The sequence below is a fragment of the Aquarana catesbeiana genome, linkage group LG08 (genome assembly GCF_042186555.1).
Source record: "Aquarana catesbeiana isolate 2022-GZ linkage group LG08, ASM4218655v1, whole genome shotgun sequence".
NCBI lineage: Eukaryota > Metazoa > Chordata > Amphibia > Anura > Ranidae > Aquarana > Aquarana catesbeiana.
This window is the reverse complement of record NC_133331.1, coordinates 135,569,862-135,586,930: the sequence shown is the minus strand read 5'-3', so window position 1 is coordinate 135,586,930 and position 17,069 is coordinate 135,569,862. Positions and strand designations below refer to the sequence as shown.

General features: G+C 41.2%; 1 protein-coding gene across 7 annotated transcripts in view; it reads right to left on the bottom strand.

Moving 5' to 3' along the window:
* Positions 1-17,069, bottom strand: part of LOC141106055 (solute carrier family 22 member 15-like) — a 658,271-nt gene that overhangs the window by 518,675 nt on the left and 122,527 nt on the right. For all 7 annotated transcript variants that reach the window (XR_012235678.1, XM_073596433.1, XM_073596429.1 and 4 more), the window contains exon 6: positions 6,899-7,120. Coding sequence is in view for 6 of the 7 variants with exons in the window: in XM_073596433.1 (XP_073452534.1) it covers positions 6,899-7,120 (222 nt within the window). In the remaining variant the exon portion in view is untranslated. The remainder of the gene's footprint in view (positions 1-6,898; positions 7,121-17,069) is intronic.

Sequence of the window (17,069 nt, the reverse complement as noted above, 5' to 3'; positions counted from 1 at the left end):
ACGCGGTTCGGCTCCCAAAAAGTTTCACACATGTGGTATCCCCATACTCAGGTGAAGCAGCTAAATGTATTTTGGGGTGCAATTCCACATATGCCCATGGCCTGTGTGAGCAATATATCATTTAGTAACAACTTTTTGTAAATTTTTTTTTTTTTTTTTTGTCATTATTAAATCACTTGGGACAAAAAAAATTAATATTCAATGGGCTCAACATGCCTCTCAGCAATTTCCTTGGGGTGTCTACTTTCCAAAATGAGGTCATTTGTGGGGGTTTTGTACTGCCCTGCCATTTTAGCAGCTCAAGAAATGACATAGTCAGTCATAAATTAAAGGCTGTGTAAATTCCAGAAAATGTACCCTAGTTTGTAGGCGCTATAACTTTTGCGCAAACCAATAAATATACACTTATTGACATTTTTTTTACCCAAGACATGTGGCCGAATACATTTTGGCCTAAATGTATGACTAAAATTAAGTTTATTGGATTTTTTTTATAACAAAAAGTAGAAAATATAATTTTTTTTCAAAATTTTCGGTCTTTTTCCGTGTATAGCACAAAAAATAAAAACGGCAGAGGTGATCAAATACCATCAAAAGAAAGCTCTATTTGTGGGAAGAAAAGGACGCAAATTTCGTTTGAGTACAGCATTGCATGACCGCGCAATTAGCAGTTAAAGCGACGCAGTGCCAAATTGTAAAAAGTGCTCTGGTCAGGAAGGGGGTAAATCCTTCCGGGGCTGAAGTGGTTAATGAAGGTACAACATTTAGTAACTCACATGATTGATGGTTAAAAAAGGCACATCTAAGTATGCAGGCATACAGGATAAAGCTGTCCATATAGACCATCCTCCTCACGACCGGCTCTCACCGCTGTCAGTCTGCAATTGTGAACGGGAAGACTACCCCGCAGTAGAGCGATCAGAAAGCGAGGCTTGAACCGCTCGTGGAGCGCAGCGTGGAAAAGATGACGTCGATGGCAGTGAGGAGGATGATCTATGTGGATAGCTTTACCCCAGATGCCTGCATACTTAGATGGGCCTCTTTTAAGCATCAACCATGTGAGTTGCTAAATGTTGTATCTTCATTAAATGTAACCATATTGCTACAATTAGAGGTGCCTCTCTTCTCTTTTATACTCAGTTGTGACATGACGCTACTTGTATATAAAGACATCGCTTGTATATCAAGTCAAAATTTATTTTTAAAAAAATTTCTTGTCTTGCAAAACGCTCTCAAACCATGGTTTTACTGTACAGTATTCAAAAGGACAGCAAGTGAGATGATAAATGTGAACTATTATACCTGTAAACTGGACATGCCTGGATATATTAAAGTGTAAGTCAAGCCAAAAACTTTTTTTGTTTGTTTTAGAGAGAGTGGGGGAGGATTAAAAGTCATGGCCATGTACTCACTAAAATGTATATATCAGTTATAAACATGAAAGATAATCTCCTACCCTTTAGGCTAGGCAAAATTGTGCAATGTGACCTGTTGTATTCTTCTTATATTCCAAAGTCAAATACAACAGCAAATAATTGTTTGCAGAACTCTCCCTGCCGCAGTAACAAAAACACAAATGATCATATAGTAGGGGTTTGTCATTTAAGCTAGGTGACCCAAAACTTCCCGAATACAGCACAAGCCAAGGCAAGCCTCAAAGTTAGGTGCATTTTTACATGTCGGATTTAGCAGAAATGTTAAGGTCAAGGCTTATATCCAGTAGCAGCAATTTTTCAATGCCTGTGAAGCTTGGAGTTGTAAAACCCCCAAAATGTCTACTGGCAGTCATGTACAGTATAATGGGTATCTACATCTATGTAAGTTAGCTTAGAGATATGATTGGAGGTTCAACATATTATATCAGCTGTATTTTGTTTTTATCAACAGTGCTGCCCAGCTCACACCCAATAACCATAGTATGCACCTGTTTGAGGTTACAGGAGAGCAGGGCTGCGGATGACGGGGGCACGTAAACTGACCACGGTATCAGAGCTCAGCAGCCCTGATATATTGTGGTCAGTTTACAGGGGGGAGGGCATAACCAGGCAAGATCAGCCAGGTTTTTTAGGTGATACGGGGGGCCAAATGACACAGCACAAGCACCGTGCTGTAAAACATGCTTTAACCACTTGCTGTCCAGCATACGACGACATACGACGGCACGGCTGCGCAAATGGGCGTACCTGTATGTCCCCTTTAAATCCCGGGCTAGTGGGTGCACATGCACGCCCGCAGGTCCCGCAGGCTCGACGTCCGGCGGTGGCCTGTGATCATGACACGGAGAGGCAGAACAGGGAGATGCTTATGTAAACAAGGGATTTCCCTGTTCTGCCTAGCAAAATGACAGGGATCTACTGCTCCCTGTCATCGGGAGCAGTGATCTCTGTCATGTTCTAGTGAGCCCACCCCCCCTTCAGTTAGAACACACTGAGGGAACACATTTAACCCCTTGATCGCCCCGTAGTGTTTAACCCTTTCCCTGCCAGTGACATTTACACAGTAATCACTGCTTTTTTATAGCACTGATCGCTGTTTAAATGTCACTGGTCCCAAAGTAGTGTCAAGTGTCCAATCTGTCGCATTTGCAGATGGCCGCCATTACTAATAAAAAAAAATATAGTAAAAATGCCATAAATCTATCCCCCATTTTGTAGACGCTATAACTTTTGCGCAAACCAATCAATATGCGCTTATTGCGACATGGTTTTTTTCAAAAAACATGTAGAAGAATACATAAACTGACGAAGAAATTTGTTTTTTTATATATATTTTTCGGGATATTTATTATAGCAAAAAGTAAAAAATATTGCTTTTTTTTTTCAAAATTGTCGCTCTTTTTTTGTTTATAGCGCAAAAAATAAAATCCGCAGAGGTGATCAAATACCATCAAAAGAAAGCTCTATTTGTAGAAAAAAAAAAAAAAAAAGGACGTCAATTTTGTTTGGGTTCAATGTCGCATTGTCAGTTAAAACGACACAGTGGCGTATAACAAAAAATGCTCTGGACGGGAAGGGGGTAAATCCTTCCAGGGCTGAACAACTTGCTGACCGCTGCACACACATATACATCGGCAGAATGGCACAGGCAGGAAAATGGGCGTACCTGTGTGTCCCTCTAATTTTGCCGCCTATCGCAGGCCGCAGGAGCTTGCCCGCTGGTCCTGCAAACTCGATGTTCGGCGGCAGCCCACGATTGTGGCAAGGAGAAGCAGGGAGATGCCTATGTAAACGAGGCATTTCCCTGTTCTGGCTAGCAACATGACAGGGATCTACTGCTCCCCGTCATCGGGAGCAGTGATCTCTGTCATGTTGTAGTGAGCCTGTCCCCCCCACAGTTTGAGACATTCCCTAGGACACACTTAACCCCTTTATCGCCCCCTAGTGTTTAACCCCTTCCCTGCCAGTGTCATTTATACAGTAATCAGTGGCTATTTGTAGCTCTGATCGCTGTATAATGACAATGGTCCCAAAATAGTGTCAAAATTGTCCGATGTGTCCGCCATAATGTCGCAGTCCCGATGAAAATTGCAGATCGCCGCCATTACTAGTAAAAAAAAAATTTTTTTTTTAAATAATAAAAATGCCATAAATCTATCCCCTATTTTGTAGACGCTTTAACTTGTAGACCAATCAACATACTATTATTGCGATTTTTTTTTTTAACCAAAAATATGTAGAAGAATACATATCAGCCTAAACTGTGGAAGAAACTTGTTTTTTTATATATTTTTGGGGCTATTTATTATAGCAAAAAGTAAAAAGTATTACTTTTTTTTAAAAATTGTCACTCTTTTTTTGTTTATAGCGCAAAAAATAAAAACCACAGAGGTGATAAAATACCACCAAAAGAAGTCTCTATTTGTCGGAAAAAAAGGACGTCAATTTTGTTTGGGTGCAACATTACACAATTGTCAGCTAAAGCGACGCAGTACAGAATTGCAAAAAATGCTCAGGTCAGGAAGGGGGTAAATCCTTCCGGGACTGAAGTGGTTAGTGGAACAGGATCTGTTTTTATTTTTATTTTTTTGGGTTAACAAACGCTTTAGGGGAACGGACCACTTTTTGGTGAACTCTTTTTCCACTGGATAGAATTCGACAAAGATTTTTGTTAAAAAATTAAATAAAAAAGTACATTTTTTTTCCTTTTGTTTTTTTTTAAAAACATAAGCACCAGTCAGTGTCCCTGATAACCGCAACCCCAGTGATATGATGACTCTGTACTGCATTGTAAAAAAAAACAAAAAAAAAAAAAATTATATATATATATATATATATATATATATATATATATATATATATATATATATATATATATATATATATATATACACATACATACACACACTGTATGTACTGTGCATATATACAGTGGAGACAAAGTATTCAGACCCCCTTAAATTTTTCACTCTTTGTTATATTGCAGCCATTTGCTAGAATCATTTAAGTTCATTATTTTTGCTCATTAATGTACACACAGCACCCCATATTGACAGAAAAACACAGAATTGACATTATTGCAATTTATTAAAAAAGAAAAACTGAAATATCACATGGTCCTAAGTATTTAGACCCTTTGCTGCGACACTCATATATTTAACTCAGGTGCTGTCCATTTCTTCTGATCATCCTTGAGATGGTTCTACACCTTCATTTGAGTCCAGCTGTGTTTGATTATACTTGATTAGGAAAGCCACACACCTGTCTATATAAGACCTTACAGCTCACAGTGCATGTCAGAGCAAATGAGAATCATGAGGTCAAAGGAACTGCCTGAAGAGCTCAGAGACAGAATTGCGGCAAGGCACAGATCTGGCCAAGGTTACAAAAAATTTCTGCTGCACTTAAGGTTCCTAAGAGCACAGTGGCCTCCATAATCCTTAAATGGAAGATGTTTGGGACGACCAGAACCCTTCCTAGAGCTGGCCGTCCGGCCAAACTGAGCTATCGGGGGAGAAGAGCCTTGGTGAGAGAGGTAAAGAAGAACCCAAAGATCACTGTGGCTGAGCTCCAGAGATGCAGTAGGGAGATGGGAGAAAGTTGTAGAAAGTCAACCATCACTGCAGCCCTCCAGCAGTCAGGGCTTTATGGCAGAGTGGCCTGACGGAAGCCTCTCCTCAGTGCAAGACACACGAAAGCCCGCATGGAGTTTGCTAAAAAAACACCTGAAGGACTGCAAGATGGTGAAAAATAAGATTCTCTGGTCTGATGAGACCAAGATAGAACTTTGTGGCCTTAATTCTAAATTCTATGTGTGGAGAAAACCAGGCACTGCTCATCACCTGTCCAATACAGTCCCAACAGTGAAGCATGGTGGTGGCAGCATCATGCTGTGGGGGTGTTTTTCAGCTGCAGGGACAGGACGACTGGTTGCAATCGAGGGAAAGATGAATGCGGCCAAGTACAGGGATACCCTGGACGAAAACCTTCTTCAGAGTGCTTAGGACCTCAGAATGGGCCAAAGTATTACCTTCCAACAAGACAATGACCCTAAGCACACAGCTAAAATAACGAAGGAGTGGCTTCACAACAACTCTGTGACTGTTCTTGAATGGCCCAGCCAGAGCCCTGACTAAAACCCAATTGAGCATCTTTGGAGAGACCTAAAATGGCTGTCCACCAAAGTTTACCGTCCAACCTGACAGAACTGGAGAGGATCTGCAAGGAGGAATGGCAGAGGATCCCCAAATCCAGGTGTGAAAAACTTGTTGCATCTTTCCCAAAAAGACTCATGGCTGTATTAGATCAAAATGGTGCTTCTACTAAATACTGAGCAAAGGGTCTGAACACTTAGGACCATGTGATATTTCAGTTTTTCTTTTTTTGAAAATCGGCAAAAATGTCAACAATTCCGTGTTTTTCTGTCAATATGGGGTGCTGTGTGTACATCAATGAGGAAAAAAAATTAACTTAAATTATTTTAGCAAATGGCTGCAATATAACAAAGAGTCAAAAATTTAAGGGGGTCTGAATACTTTCCGTCCCCACTGTGTATATATAGATATATCTATATATAGATATATCTATAATATATATACACACACACACACACACACACACACACACACACACACACACACACACACACACACACACACATATATATATATATATATATATATATATATATATATATATATATATTTTAAATTGCAACTTCAAAAAACTCACCATGCCTCTTACTAAATCCCTCACACTGTCTACTTTTTAAAAAGGGGTCATTTGGGGGGTATTTGTACTATCTTGGCATCTTAAGGGGCTCAAAAAATGAGATCGGCCATCAGTACACCAGAATTGATCAATTGTCAAGAATAAATATATATATATATATTTATTCTTGACAGTTGATCAATTCTGGTGTACTGATGGCCGATCTCATTTTATATATATATATATATAATTATTATATATACACACACCAAAGTTAGCAGACGCTATAACTTCCACACAAACCAATTAATATACACTTCTTGGGATTTTTTTTTTACCAAAAGACATGTAGCAGAATACATTTTGGCCTAAATTTATGAAGAAAATTGATTTTTTTTTATTTTATTTTTTTACTGGATATGTTTTATAACAGAAAGTAGAAAATATAGCTTTTTTTTCACAATTTTCTGATTTTCTTTTTTGTTTATATAGCAAAAAATAAAAAACCCAGTGGTGATCAAATCAAAAGAAAAATCTACTGTATTTGTGTGAAAAAAAAATGACAAATTAATTTGCATACAATGTTCCATGACCGCGCAATTGCCAGTTAAAGAAGCACAGTACAGAATAACAAAAAATGGCCTGGTCATGAATGAGATAAAACCTTCCATGGGGTTGATTGTACCACATACAGTATATTCAAATAGAAAAAGTACACATATACAATTTTTTTTTTGTTATTTTGCACATACCAGATATACATCAGAAGGACTGTTCTCCAGCAAAGCACTCCATATTTCACCAAATCAAAGACACTGTGTGCTGAGTCACCACTTCTTAAAGTTCTGTTACATTCCTTTAATTTAATTGTAGGAAATTCTTTCCCATTGCCGTGAGCTATCTGGCGCAGTACTTCTTCTGCTTTGTCTGTATAACCATGGGAGTATAACCATCTTGGAGATTCAGGGAGTAAACTAAGAACACAAAATAACATGTGTCACTTCTCTTCACATGCATGTAAATGTGTGTGTAGCACAAGGGTACAGGAGGACATCTAGATGCAATAAATCACAGTTATACAGCGAGAAATTCTGTGCATCTCCATTCTACCATAGGTTTCTCCTATTTTATGTTCTATAAACTCGGATTGAATGTAAGTGATTGGGTTACCAAAATCATACAGACAAAAAGAGGGAACCCACATTGTCACGATTTCAATAAGACCTTTCATGAAGTTATTATATACTGCTTAGGCCTGATGGACACTGGACGTTATGTCCACTCTCCTAGACTCCTTTCGTCCTGGCAGCAGCGTTTTGGCAGAAAAAATGGCTGAGACTTGTAAATGCATGTAACGTGTTTAGGCATGTCAAGCGCTTGGGCGTTAAAGGATAAGTTCAATTTTGGGAGCATGTTACATGTTCCACCCGTTTCCAGGGGGGAACATGTAACATGTTCCCACTCCTGCAGCCTCTTGTCACCCCCTCATTGTGACAGCAGGCCGGGGATATTTCCCCTACACCCACTGTCACTCTTTATAAAGAACGCGGCTGTGCCGGGCTCTGCCAACATGGCTGTGTCATTCATTCTTAGAGATCTGTGAATGAATGAACTACAAGTACTGACAGCCTTGACAGCTGACGGCTTTTAGTTCTCAATTAACTACCAAGGTGCTAGTGAGTACTCTAGGTAGTGCATTGAGTCTTCCTGTTATTGTGTAACCACCTGCCAGTATTAATTATGTGCAGACAGATACACTGACAGTCTGCAGGAGCCTGAGATTTCACCCGCGATCTGTTGATCACAGGTGCAATGCTTTTTATGGCCAACATACCTGCAAAAAAAATGTACATATATTGTTTTTTTTAGAAAGGTGAACTTATCTGTTAATTAATTTCATTGTCCAGAATAAAGATTTATTCTGGCCACCGAAATAAATTAACGCTCAAGCTCTAAACGGGCCTAGCACTTGGGTGCGTTTAGATACATTTAGGCGTGTCAAGCATTTTTTTTCTGCCAAAACTCTGCCGCTCCTGGACACACTAGCTGTGGGTATTTTTTCTGCCTCTAAATGCCTATGTGTGCATGGAGGCTGACGTGCAGGGGTGTTTACAGACAGAAAAAACATCCAGCGTTCATGAGGCCTTAGTGATTGCAAGCAATGTAACTGATCAGCAAACTAGCAAACCATTAAGGACTTAAGGCTTTTCAAATAAGCCTGCAGTTCTTACTTCACATGTATATTATCAATGCGTTGGCTTATTCAGGAAGAAGTTGTGGGGGATCTTGATATTCAGACGAGAACAAGAATGGTATGCATCTCATCTCCTTGTTTAAGCATAATATTACCCTTTTATACTCTTTTGATCACTCTGTACAATAAACAAGAACATGCTCGGTCTGCTGTTTCACAGTCCGCATGTGTGCCTTCTATCCATTGCACACCGTTTATTGTGAGCAGGAGGGTTTCTAGTACCTCTTCAGTGCAGTGTTTATCTGTGCCTGCTGATACCATAACAGATTGGCGCTGGTCCAAGCCTGCACTATCAGTCTCCCAGGTTTATACTCTGCATTCAGGTGCTGGCAGATATAGAGCACATCTCTTTCCAAAATATAACACACTGTATTCAACACCAATGTAAGGTAAATGAAAGACAGGCTTCATCTCAAACCAAAGTCCATCGGTCATGCTCCTCTGACATGTTTCACCCACATTGGGCTTTTACAAGTTTGATCTTCCCAAAGAAAAATATTCCACTCTTCACAATCACACCTTAGATCATGTCAACAGTTTTCGGCTGCACCTATATTTAGGAGCAAATACTTTCAAGGATGAAGCACACGAAGAGCAAAATTAGAACCAAAATATCTGAAGAGCATCGCATTCATTGAGAATTGCTCTTACATCCATTGAGCCATATATTGATGTGTTAGCTTATCAATAACAGTGTCAATTATCGCATTAATTTTGTGGTGCCCTCTTTAACTTTTAAAAATTACAAAAAAATGAAGTGTTATTACTCACATAGTTACATTATCTATATCAGTGATCGTTAACTTGTGATCTGCCTGACTTTTTCTGCTCATCAGCTATCCTTGTTGTTAGTGTATTTTATGTGTGGTTCAAGACAATTCCTCTTTTTCCAATTTGGCCAGGAAGGTCAAAAGTTTGGACACCCCTGCTGTAAAAATGTGTGTACTTACCTATTCCCTGGGTACACTGGTCTGGATACATGATCGGCTCCCAGCACCTCCTTCAGGGAGAGGATAGATTGCCGACAACAGATGGAATGCCTGGGCGGTGAAGTCACCCATAGGTTTACTATGGAGCATTATTGTTGGCTGTCCCTCATCTCCTCTGAAGCCGGCGCTGGGAGACAATCATGGGACCGGACCTGAGCGTCCAGGTAATTATACACATCTTTCAAATAAAGAGGAAAAGTGCACAACAAACAGCCACGTCCATAAATATTGAGGAAACTCTTTTTTTGTTTATACACATCTTTCCTCTACAGGCTAGACAGTACACAACTTGGGGGGCAGGTTTAAGATTAGAACGGACTTCCACTTTAAGCTCATGCTGTGGCCTAGTTGCATGAGGTCCTGTATTTATCCCCAACATGGGCCAGAACTTGAGCAGTTTTCTTCCAGGTAATCCAATTTGTTACCACTAAAAACATACTGATAAATTCATCAGCTTATATGGCTGAAATCTAGGCTAAACAAATCTGTCTATTTCTTCAAGATCTGTGCAGTAATTTGGCAACTGGCTTCAAAACAACTTCAGTTCACTTTGCCTTGTGCCCGAGTTTATTATGATAAAGGCTGCTCACTGTAGAATTGCCAGATCCCACCACAGCCCTGTTCTCGGTCACTGCTGCTTCTACAAGGTAATATCTGGGTTTGCAAAGGCATTTGGTGCACACAAAGTGGATTTCTATTGCAAAATAAATTTAAATAAATGCTGTGGTGCCCAGAGCTCAGCTTTACAGCTAAAATGTTCTTTCTAGATGCAAGGCAAAGCAACAGGCATGCTTTATTACTCCCCTCTTAAACAATATACTGTATATTCAACCTTCCATTAACTCCTGCAATGTTTCCAATAGCCACCATGGACAAAAAAAAAAAAAAAAAAAATGAAGTACTTTTCTGATTCACTCTGGTTAGAGCTTACACAAGGTTAAGACACTCTCCCTGCCCCACGTGACAGCAATGAGACAATCACAAAGCACTAGAGTTGGCACACCAAAGAAAGGGGGATTGAACCTCATGCTTCTCAATACCTGGAAATACTGGGTATCTTCTTTCTTCCCAGCAGCCGGACACTGAGCATCAGGGAAGCAAAGGAAAGAGGAGTATGTGCTGCTGGGGAGAGAGGAATTAAAGTGTGTGGGCTCCATTCACTAAAGCATATTGCATGTAGTATTTGGTTCACGTGATGCATTTTTCCCAAATACTGCATGCGATATTGAAAATGTCAATTCACAATCCTTTTTGCAATGTTTACCTCAAAAAGTAAAAACGCTTGATAAGTTACCGCATAAAACGGAATTAAAGTCAATTCACTAAAGAAAATAAGTAAATGCATGTGTCAAATAAGAAGTGGTCAAGGCATGCGATGGTTAAAGAATGTATTTAATTTCAGCTGGTCGTTAAGGAGCCGGTACCCTCCAGTGCCCTTAACAACCAGGAAATAAAAGGACTTCTCAAAAATGGTCACTTTGTTTTTATTTACTTTGCTAATTTTTTGGGGGAAGGAGTAGGGGTACTAAGTATCCCTTACTGATTCACATGGAGGATGAGGATCTGGGGGTCCCTTTGTTAAAGTGGGCTGCCAGATTCTGATAAGTCACCCCCCACAACAACGGGTTAGCCATGGCTGTGGGGAAGAGGCCCTGGTCCTCATCAACATGAGGATGAGATGTTTTGGGGGCCCCCCTCTAATGTACCCCCCCATGTCAAGTGCGTGTGGCCTGGTAGGATGGGGGGGGGGGTGCTCACTTTTCCCCTTCCTTTCTGGCCTGCAAGACTGCATGCTTGGATAGGGGGCTGGTATAGATTTTTTTGGGTGGGGCATGCCATTTTTTTTTTTTTTGGCATGCCGGCTCTTTTTTTGTTGACGTTCTGCTGTCAATGGTGAACCCTGCTGACAGAAGGTGAGTCATATTTGTTAAGGGTGCCGTGGGTGCTGGCTCCCTAACAACCAGCTGTTCCCTGGTTGTAAGGCCTCGTTCAGTCCTAAGCAGTTTGCTTTTGATCCATTTCTGCAGTGCTTTTTTTGGTGCTTTTGCATTTTTTGATGCTTTTGATCTCTGCTTTTTTATGCTTTTCTTTAGGCAAATTTGTTGTTGGGCAGAATAAAAACGCAAAATGCATCAAAACCGCACTACATGCTTTTATGCGTTGTCCTAATTGAAGTCTATTGAACCAAAAACGCACCGTTTTGCATTGAAAAAAGACCCTGACCCTTTCCAATAATGCAGCGGCTGAAAAAAGCATACGTGTGAACGTGTTCTATACTAAACCATGTTAAATGGACTGTAGTGCGTGTCTGCAAATGGCACCAAAAAAGGTATAGGTGTAAACCAGGCCTTAAAGATGCAGCTGGCGTTAAAATACTGCATGTTTTCACTACTAAAATACTGCATCACTTCAAGAAGTAGCGCATGCGGTATTTTAGTAGTGTTTTTAGTGAATTGCCCAAAAAAATTTGAAAAAGGCTATGAGGTATTTTACAGCTGATCTTAAATGCAGCAGATACCTCTTTGTGCACTGAGCCCTGTATATCTATATAACTATTGTAGGTACACAGAAATTTAAGTGGTTGTTAAAGCCAGTGATTCCAATTCCCGCCAGCCTCTCTGTAATAATAATAATATATATACTACACAGTGTATGTGTTTTTTGAAAATTGAGCAGCTAAATACCTTTTTTCACATCGCTGATGTGCTGTCACATGACCACCCACCACTCTCCTCCCCCAATCTGAGGACTACAGTGGGAGGGGCTGAGATTTCCCTGTAACATCAGCCGGGCGGTCACATGACTGCACATCGGCGATGTCAAAAAATGTATTTAGCTGGAGAATTTTCAAAAAACACACACACTGTGTATTATATCTTATTACAGAGGGGCTGGCAGGAATTGGGATCACTAACTTTACTGACACATGGAATAGCGGCAGGAGGGGAGGAGCAGGTTTTTTTATCAGCTCACACACTAGGAAGGGAAAGGGAGGGAGAGCAGCAGGATGATGGAGGCACGTAAACTGACCACAGTATCATGGATCAGCAGCCATGACTACCATGGTCAGCACACTAAGGGGGACACAGGAACAGGCAGGATCAACCAGGTATATTACAACATAGAATGGGACAAATGTCAGCACATAATCACTATGCGGTTTAACATGCTTTTGGGTTACAACCTCTTTAACCACTTCCCGCATGGCCTATAGCAGGATGACGCCGGGCGGTGGCTCAGTTATCCTGACTGGGCGTCATATGACGTCCAGCAGTATAACTTGCCGACGAGGGAGTGCACCACGGCGATCAGTGATGCTGTGTGTCACTCTGACATACTGCATCACTGATCATAGCAAGAAGCCTCTGACGTAGGCTCCTTACCACGTGAACAGCTATTGTCAATCACAGCGTGAACCAGGCTTTCCTCAGTTCGCGCTGACAGGGAGAGCCGATCGGTGGCTCACCCTGTTGGGGGGGGGGGGGTGTCTGTGCTGATTATCAGCACAATCCCATTAGAGTTTCCACCAAGAATGCCAATCAGTGCCCATCAGCTGCCAGTCAGTGCCCCATCAGAAATGCCTGTCGGTGCCCAAAGTGCCAATCAGTGCCCACAGTGCCAAGCGTTGCCCATCACAGTGCCAAGCAGTGCCCATGAGTAAAATCTGTCAGTACCTCATCATCAGTGCTGCCCATCAGTGCCATCTATTAATTTCCATCAGTGCCAATCAGTGCCACCTATCAGTGCCCATCAGTGCTGCATATCAGTGTCGCCTATCAGTGCCCATCAATTCTACATATCAGTGCCTCCACATCAGTGCCACCTTATCCGTGCCAACTCACCAGTGCCCGTCAGTGAAGGAGAAAACAAAATTTTATAACAGAAACAAATTTGTGGTGCTTGTGGAGGAGACTGGGATCGCATAATCCTACAGCGAGAAACTGTCTGGATCGAGCATTTAAACGCTAACATACCTCCTGGTCTAAACGAAAGTCATACATATAAAGCATTTCTGTAACCAGATTTTGAAATATCTTTATATATTGATTAGGTTGGACCTGTCCCTGTCTCTATTGTACGGGACCAACACGCTCGTTCTGGTGAGACCCACTGATTCAATTCCTTTCTTCTCGACTCAATACAGAATTGAAACGAATAACTATTACAATATCAACTAAAATGCAGAGTTTAATATATCAATATCTCTGTATTTATATGTATCTGTTTGTAATAAGGCTAGTAGGACAGCCATTGTTAACTTTTATAACCAGGCTGCCCCCTATCCTATGTCTATGCAAAGTTATAAACTGCTATGAATGCTATATCTTGCACTGCCCCTAGATTGACTGTGGCGTGAGACAGTACGAGGTTTAGCTCCCCCAGCGTCGGGCACGTGCCTCTCCAGGAAATGAGGATGCTCCTTGGAGAGCTACAATCCATTCCCACAAGGATGATGCCCACCAGCCGTGCCCACTATGTGGTCACTGCACGTGCGCGGTCTCACGCATGCGCAGTAAAAAGAGTGGGATCCAGCGACGTCATCCGCCAGATCATGAACGTCAGCTGGATTGGAGGCATATAAGAACACTGAGAACAGCCCCTAGCAAGGCAGCCACCCCCAGGTAAGACATGGAAGCAGGAGTTAAACGGTGAGTCATGCGATATCTAAACAGCAATTTACCTACATATAAGCCGACCCCATGCTAACTGTATACCGAATGCCAAGCTAGGCACCGGAGACAGCCGCATAATTATAGGCATTAACTGTCATGTAAATATGGCAGGAGAAACCTATTATATATCACCTTTCCTTATTGATCTCTGACTACTCTAACTATGTATATCTAACAAAACAGGGGATGCTATCTTGCTGTGACACACCGTATGAATAGATCACCGTTTAAACATCAGTCAACAACTGCCTGAAAATAGACCGCTAAATAACAACCAGCTGTAACTACTATTACTCCTGCATCCCCTTTTCCCGAGGTGTTATACTGGACATCCTGACTTAATAGATCGGGAGTCTAATATATCAGTCTTTTAACCATTCTATCTCACTTTCTTTTACTGTTTAACTCTAAATACTTCATTTTCACTCTTTCTTTCTATCTGATCCAACCATGCTTCTTTTTTTCTCCCCTCTTTGTTTCTTCTTTGTTTTCCCTTCCCTTTCTCTCCTTTCCCTCCCCCCCCATTTCTCCCCTTTGCCCCCCTCATTTCCTCCCCCCTCACCCCCTCTCTTCCGCCCCCTCTTTCCATCTCATTCTTCCTTTTCTTTTAATTCTGTTTTCTTGCACCACATACCTTATAGACGATTGTCAGATGATATACCATACTACCTATAAAACTTATAAATGTAAAATTCAGTGGTCCAAGGTGCTTCCCGTGTCCGCGGTGGGGGAAAATTGCCTTTGGGTGCCTCTGTCATTGCTGCCGCAGTCTCCCCATTCTCTAGGTAAGCATTGCCTATGTATCCTTCTCAGAACTCATATCAGTCTTATACAATATTAAAGAAAATAACCTTCATGTTTTGAAATATATATCAAGGTCATAAACAATGGTTTAAACATGAAATTATGATTATGATTTATCTCAATAGATGCTTATGACTGGCTCCTTCTGAAGAAGCAGCAATTGCTGCAAAACTAGTTGAGGACAATCGCCAAGATGCATTATATCCGATACCCCACTTCAACACTAGGGGTCACCTTCATTTCTTGTAAAATAGTTTGAAGCAGCATACAAGGCTGTAATTATCAATTGTATCTAACTATTTTGTCAACGTGGTTTTGTCCCACAATGTTTTTTGTTTCATATATACTCTTGTCTATGTCCTTGAGGTACTGAGATAGTCCAAACTTTTCTCCCTTTTTCCAGGTGCACTTCTCATACGACCCCAGGCACCTATTTCTATAACAGAAACAACAAAACTTTTTTTTTTTTTTTTCAAAAATTTCGGCCTTTTTTAGTTTGTTTAGCAAAAAATAAAAACCCCAGTGGTGATCAAATACCACCAAAAGAAAGCTCTATTTGTGGGAAGAAAATGCTAAAAATGTAGTTTGGTACAGTGTTGTATGACCGTGCAATTGTCATTCAAAGTGTGACAGCGCTGAAAGCTGAAAATTGTCCTGGGCAAAAAGGGGGGAAAGTGCCCAGTATTGAAGTGGTTTAGCACCTAAAAAACAAAGACAAATTGGAATGTATTGTAAAGCTGTGTGTAACATATAGCTAATAATAGGATTTTTATAACAGCTTACCTGTAAAATCCTTTTCTTGGAGTACATCACGGGACACAGAGCCACAGTGATTACTGTATGGGTTATATAGGCACCTTTAGGTGATGGACATTGGCGCACCCTATACAGGAAGTTTGGCTCCCTATATAACCCCTCTCCTTACTGGAAGTACCTCAGTTTTGTAGCAAAGCAATACACGTGTAATCAGAAAGAGGGGAGGGACCTCCGTGTCCTGTGATGTACTCCAAGAAAAGGATTTTACAGGTAATCCTATTTTCTTTATCGTACATCACGGGACACAGAGCCACAGTAATTACTGTATGGGATGTCCCAGAGCAATGCTATGTGAGGGGAGGGAGACACAAACAAAAGTAGGGTGCAATCAGATCTGAGGACCTATACTGCTGCCTGCAGCACACTGCGCCCAAAGGCGACATCCTCATGCCTTCTTACATCCACCTGATAGAATCTGGTGAATGTATGGACTGAAGACCAAGTTGCGGCCTTGCATATTTGAGCCATGGAGGCTTGGTGATGCACTGCCCACAAAGCACTAACAGCCCTGGTGGAGTGCGCTTTGATTTGAAAAGGTGGAACTTTCTTCTTCAAACCATAAGCTTGAATAATTACTTTCCGAATCCACTTAGCAATAGTAGATTTCGACTCTGCCTGTCCTTTTTTAGGACCTTCAGGCAGCACAAACAAAACATCTGTTTTCCGAATCTGAGCAGTCGCCTCTAAATAGATTTTGACTGCTCTCACTACATCCAGAGAATGTAGTGACTTTTCTTCCGTAGAACAGGGTTCTGGAAAAAATGAAGGCAGAACAATATCCTGGTTTAGATGAAAACCCGAAACCACCTTAGGGCAGAAAGCTAGGATGAGGACGCAATACTACTCTATCCTTATGAATAATTAAATATGGCTCTTTACAAGAAAGAGCAGCCAATTCTTCTTGCAGAAGATATGGCCACCAGAAAAACTAGCTTCCTTGTCAAAAGGACCAAGGGAATATGTCGTATCGGCTCTAAAGGCTGTTTCTGAAATGCCGACAGAACTAAATTCAAGTCCCAAGGGTTCAGGGGTGACCTAACCTGTGGATTAAGCCGCGTTACCCCCTGTATGAAGCTATGGACCAAAGAATGCGAAGCAAGTGGTCGTTGAAAGAATACCGATAAGGCCGAGACCTGGCCTTTGATAGTACTCAAGGCCAGTTTCATCTCTAACCCCATTTGTAGAAAGGCAAGGATTCTACCTATGACATACTTTCTGGGATACCAACCCCTGGATTCACACCAGGAAACATATGCCTTCCAGACTCTATAATAAATGACTCTGGAAGCTGGCTTCCTTGCATTAATCAAGGTAGATATCACTGAGCCTGAAAGCCCCCGATTCTTCAGAATGTGGGTTTCAATAGCCAAACCGTTAAATTTAGCGT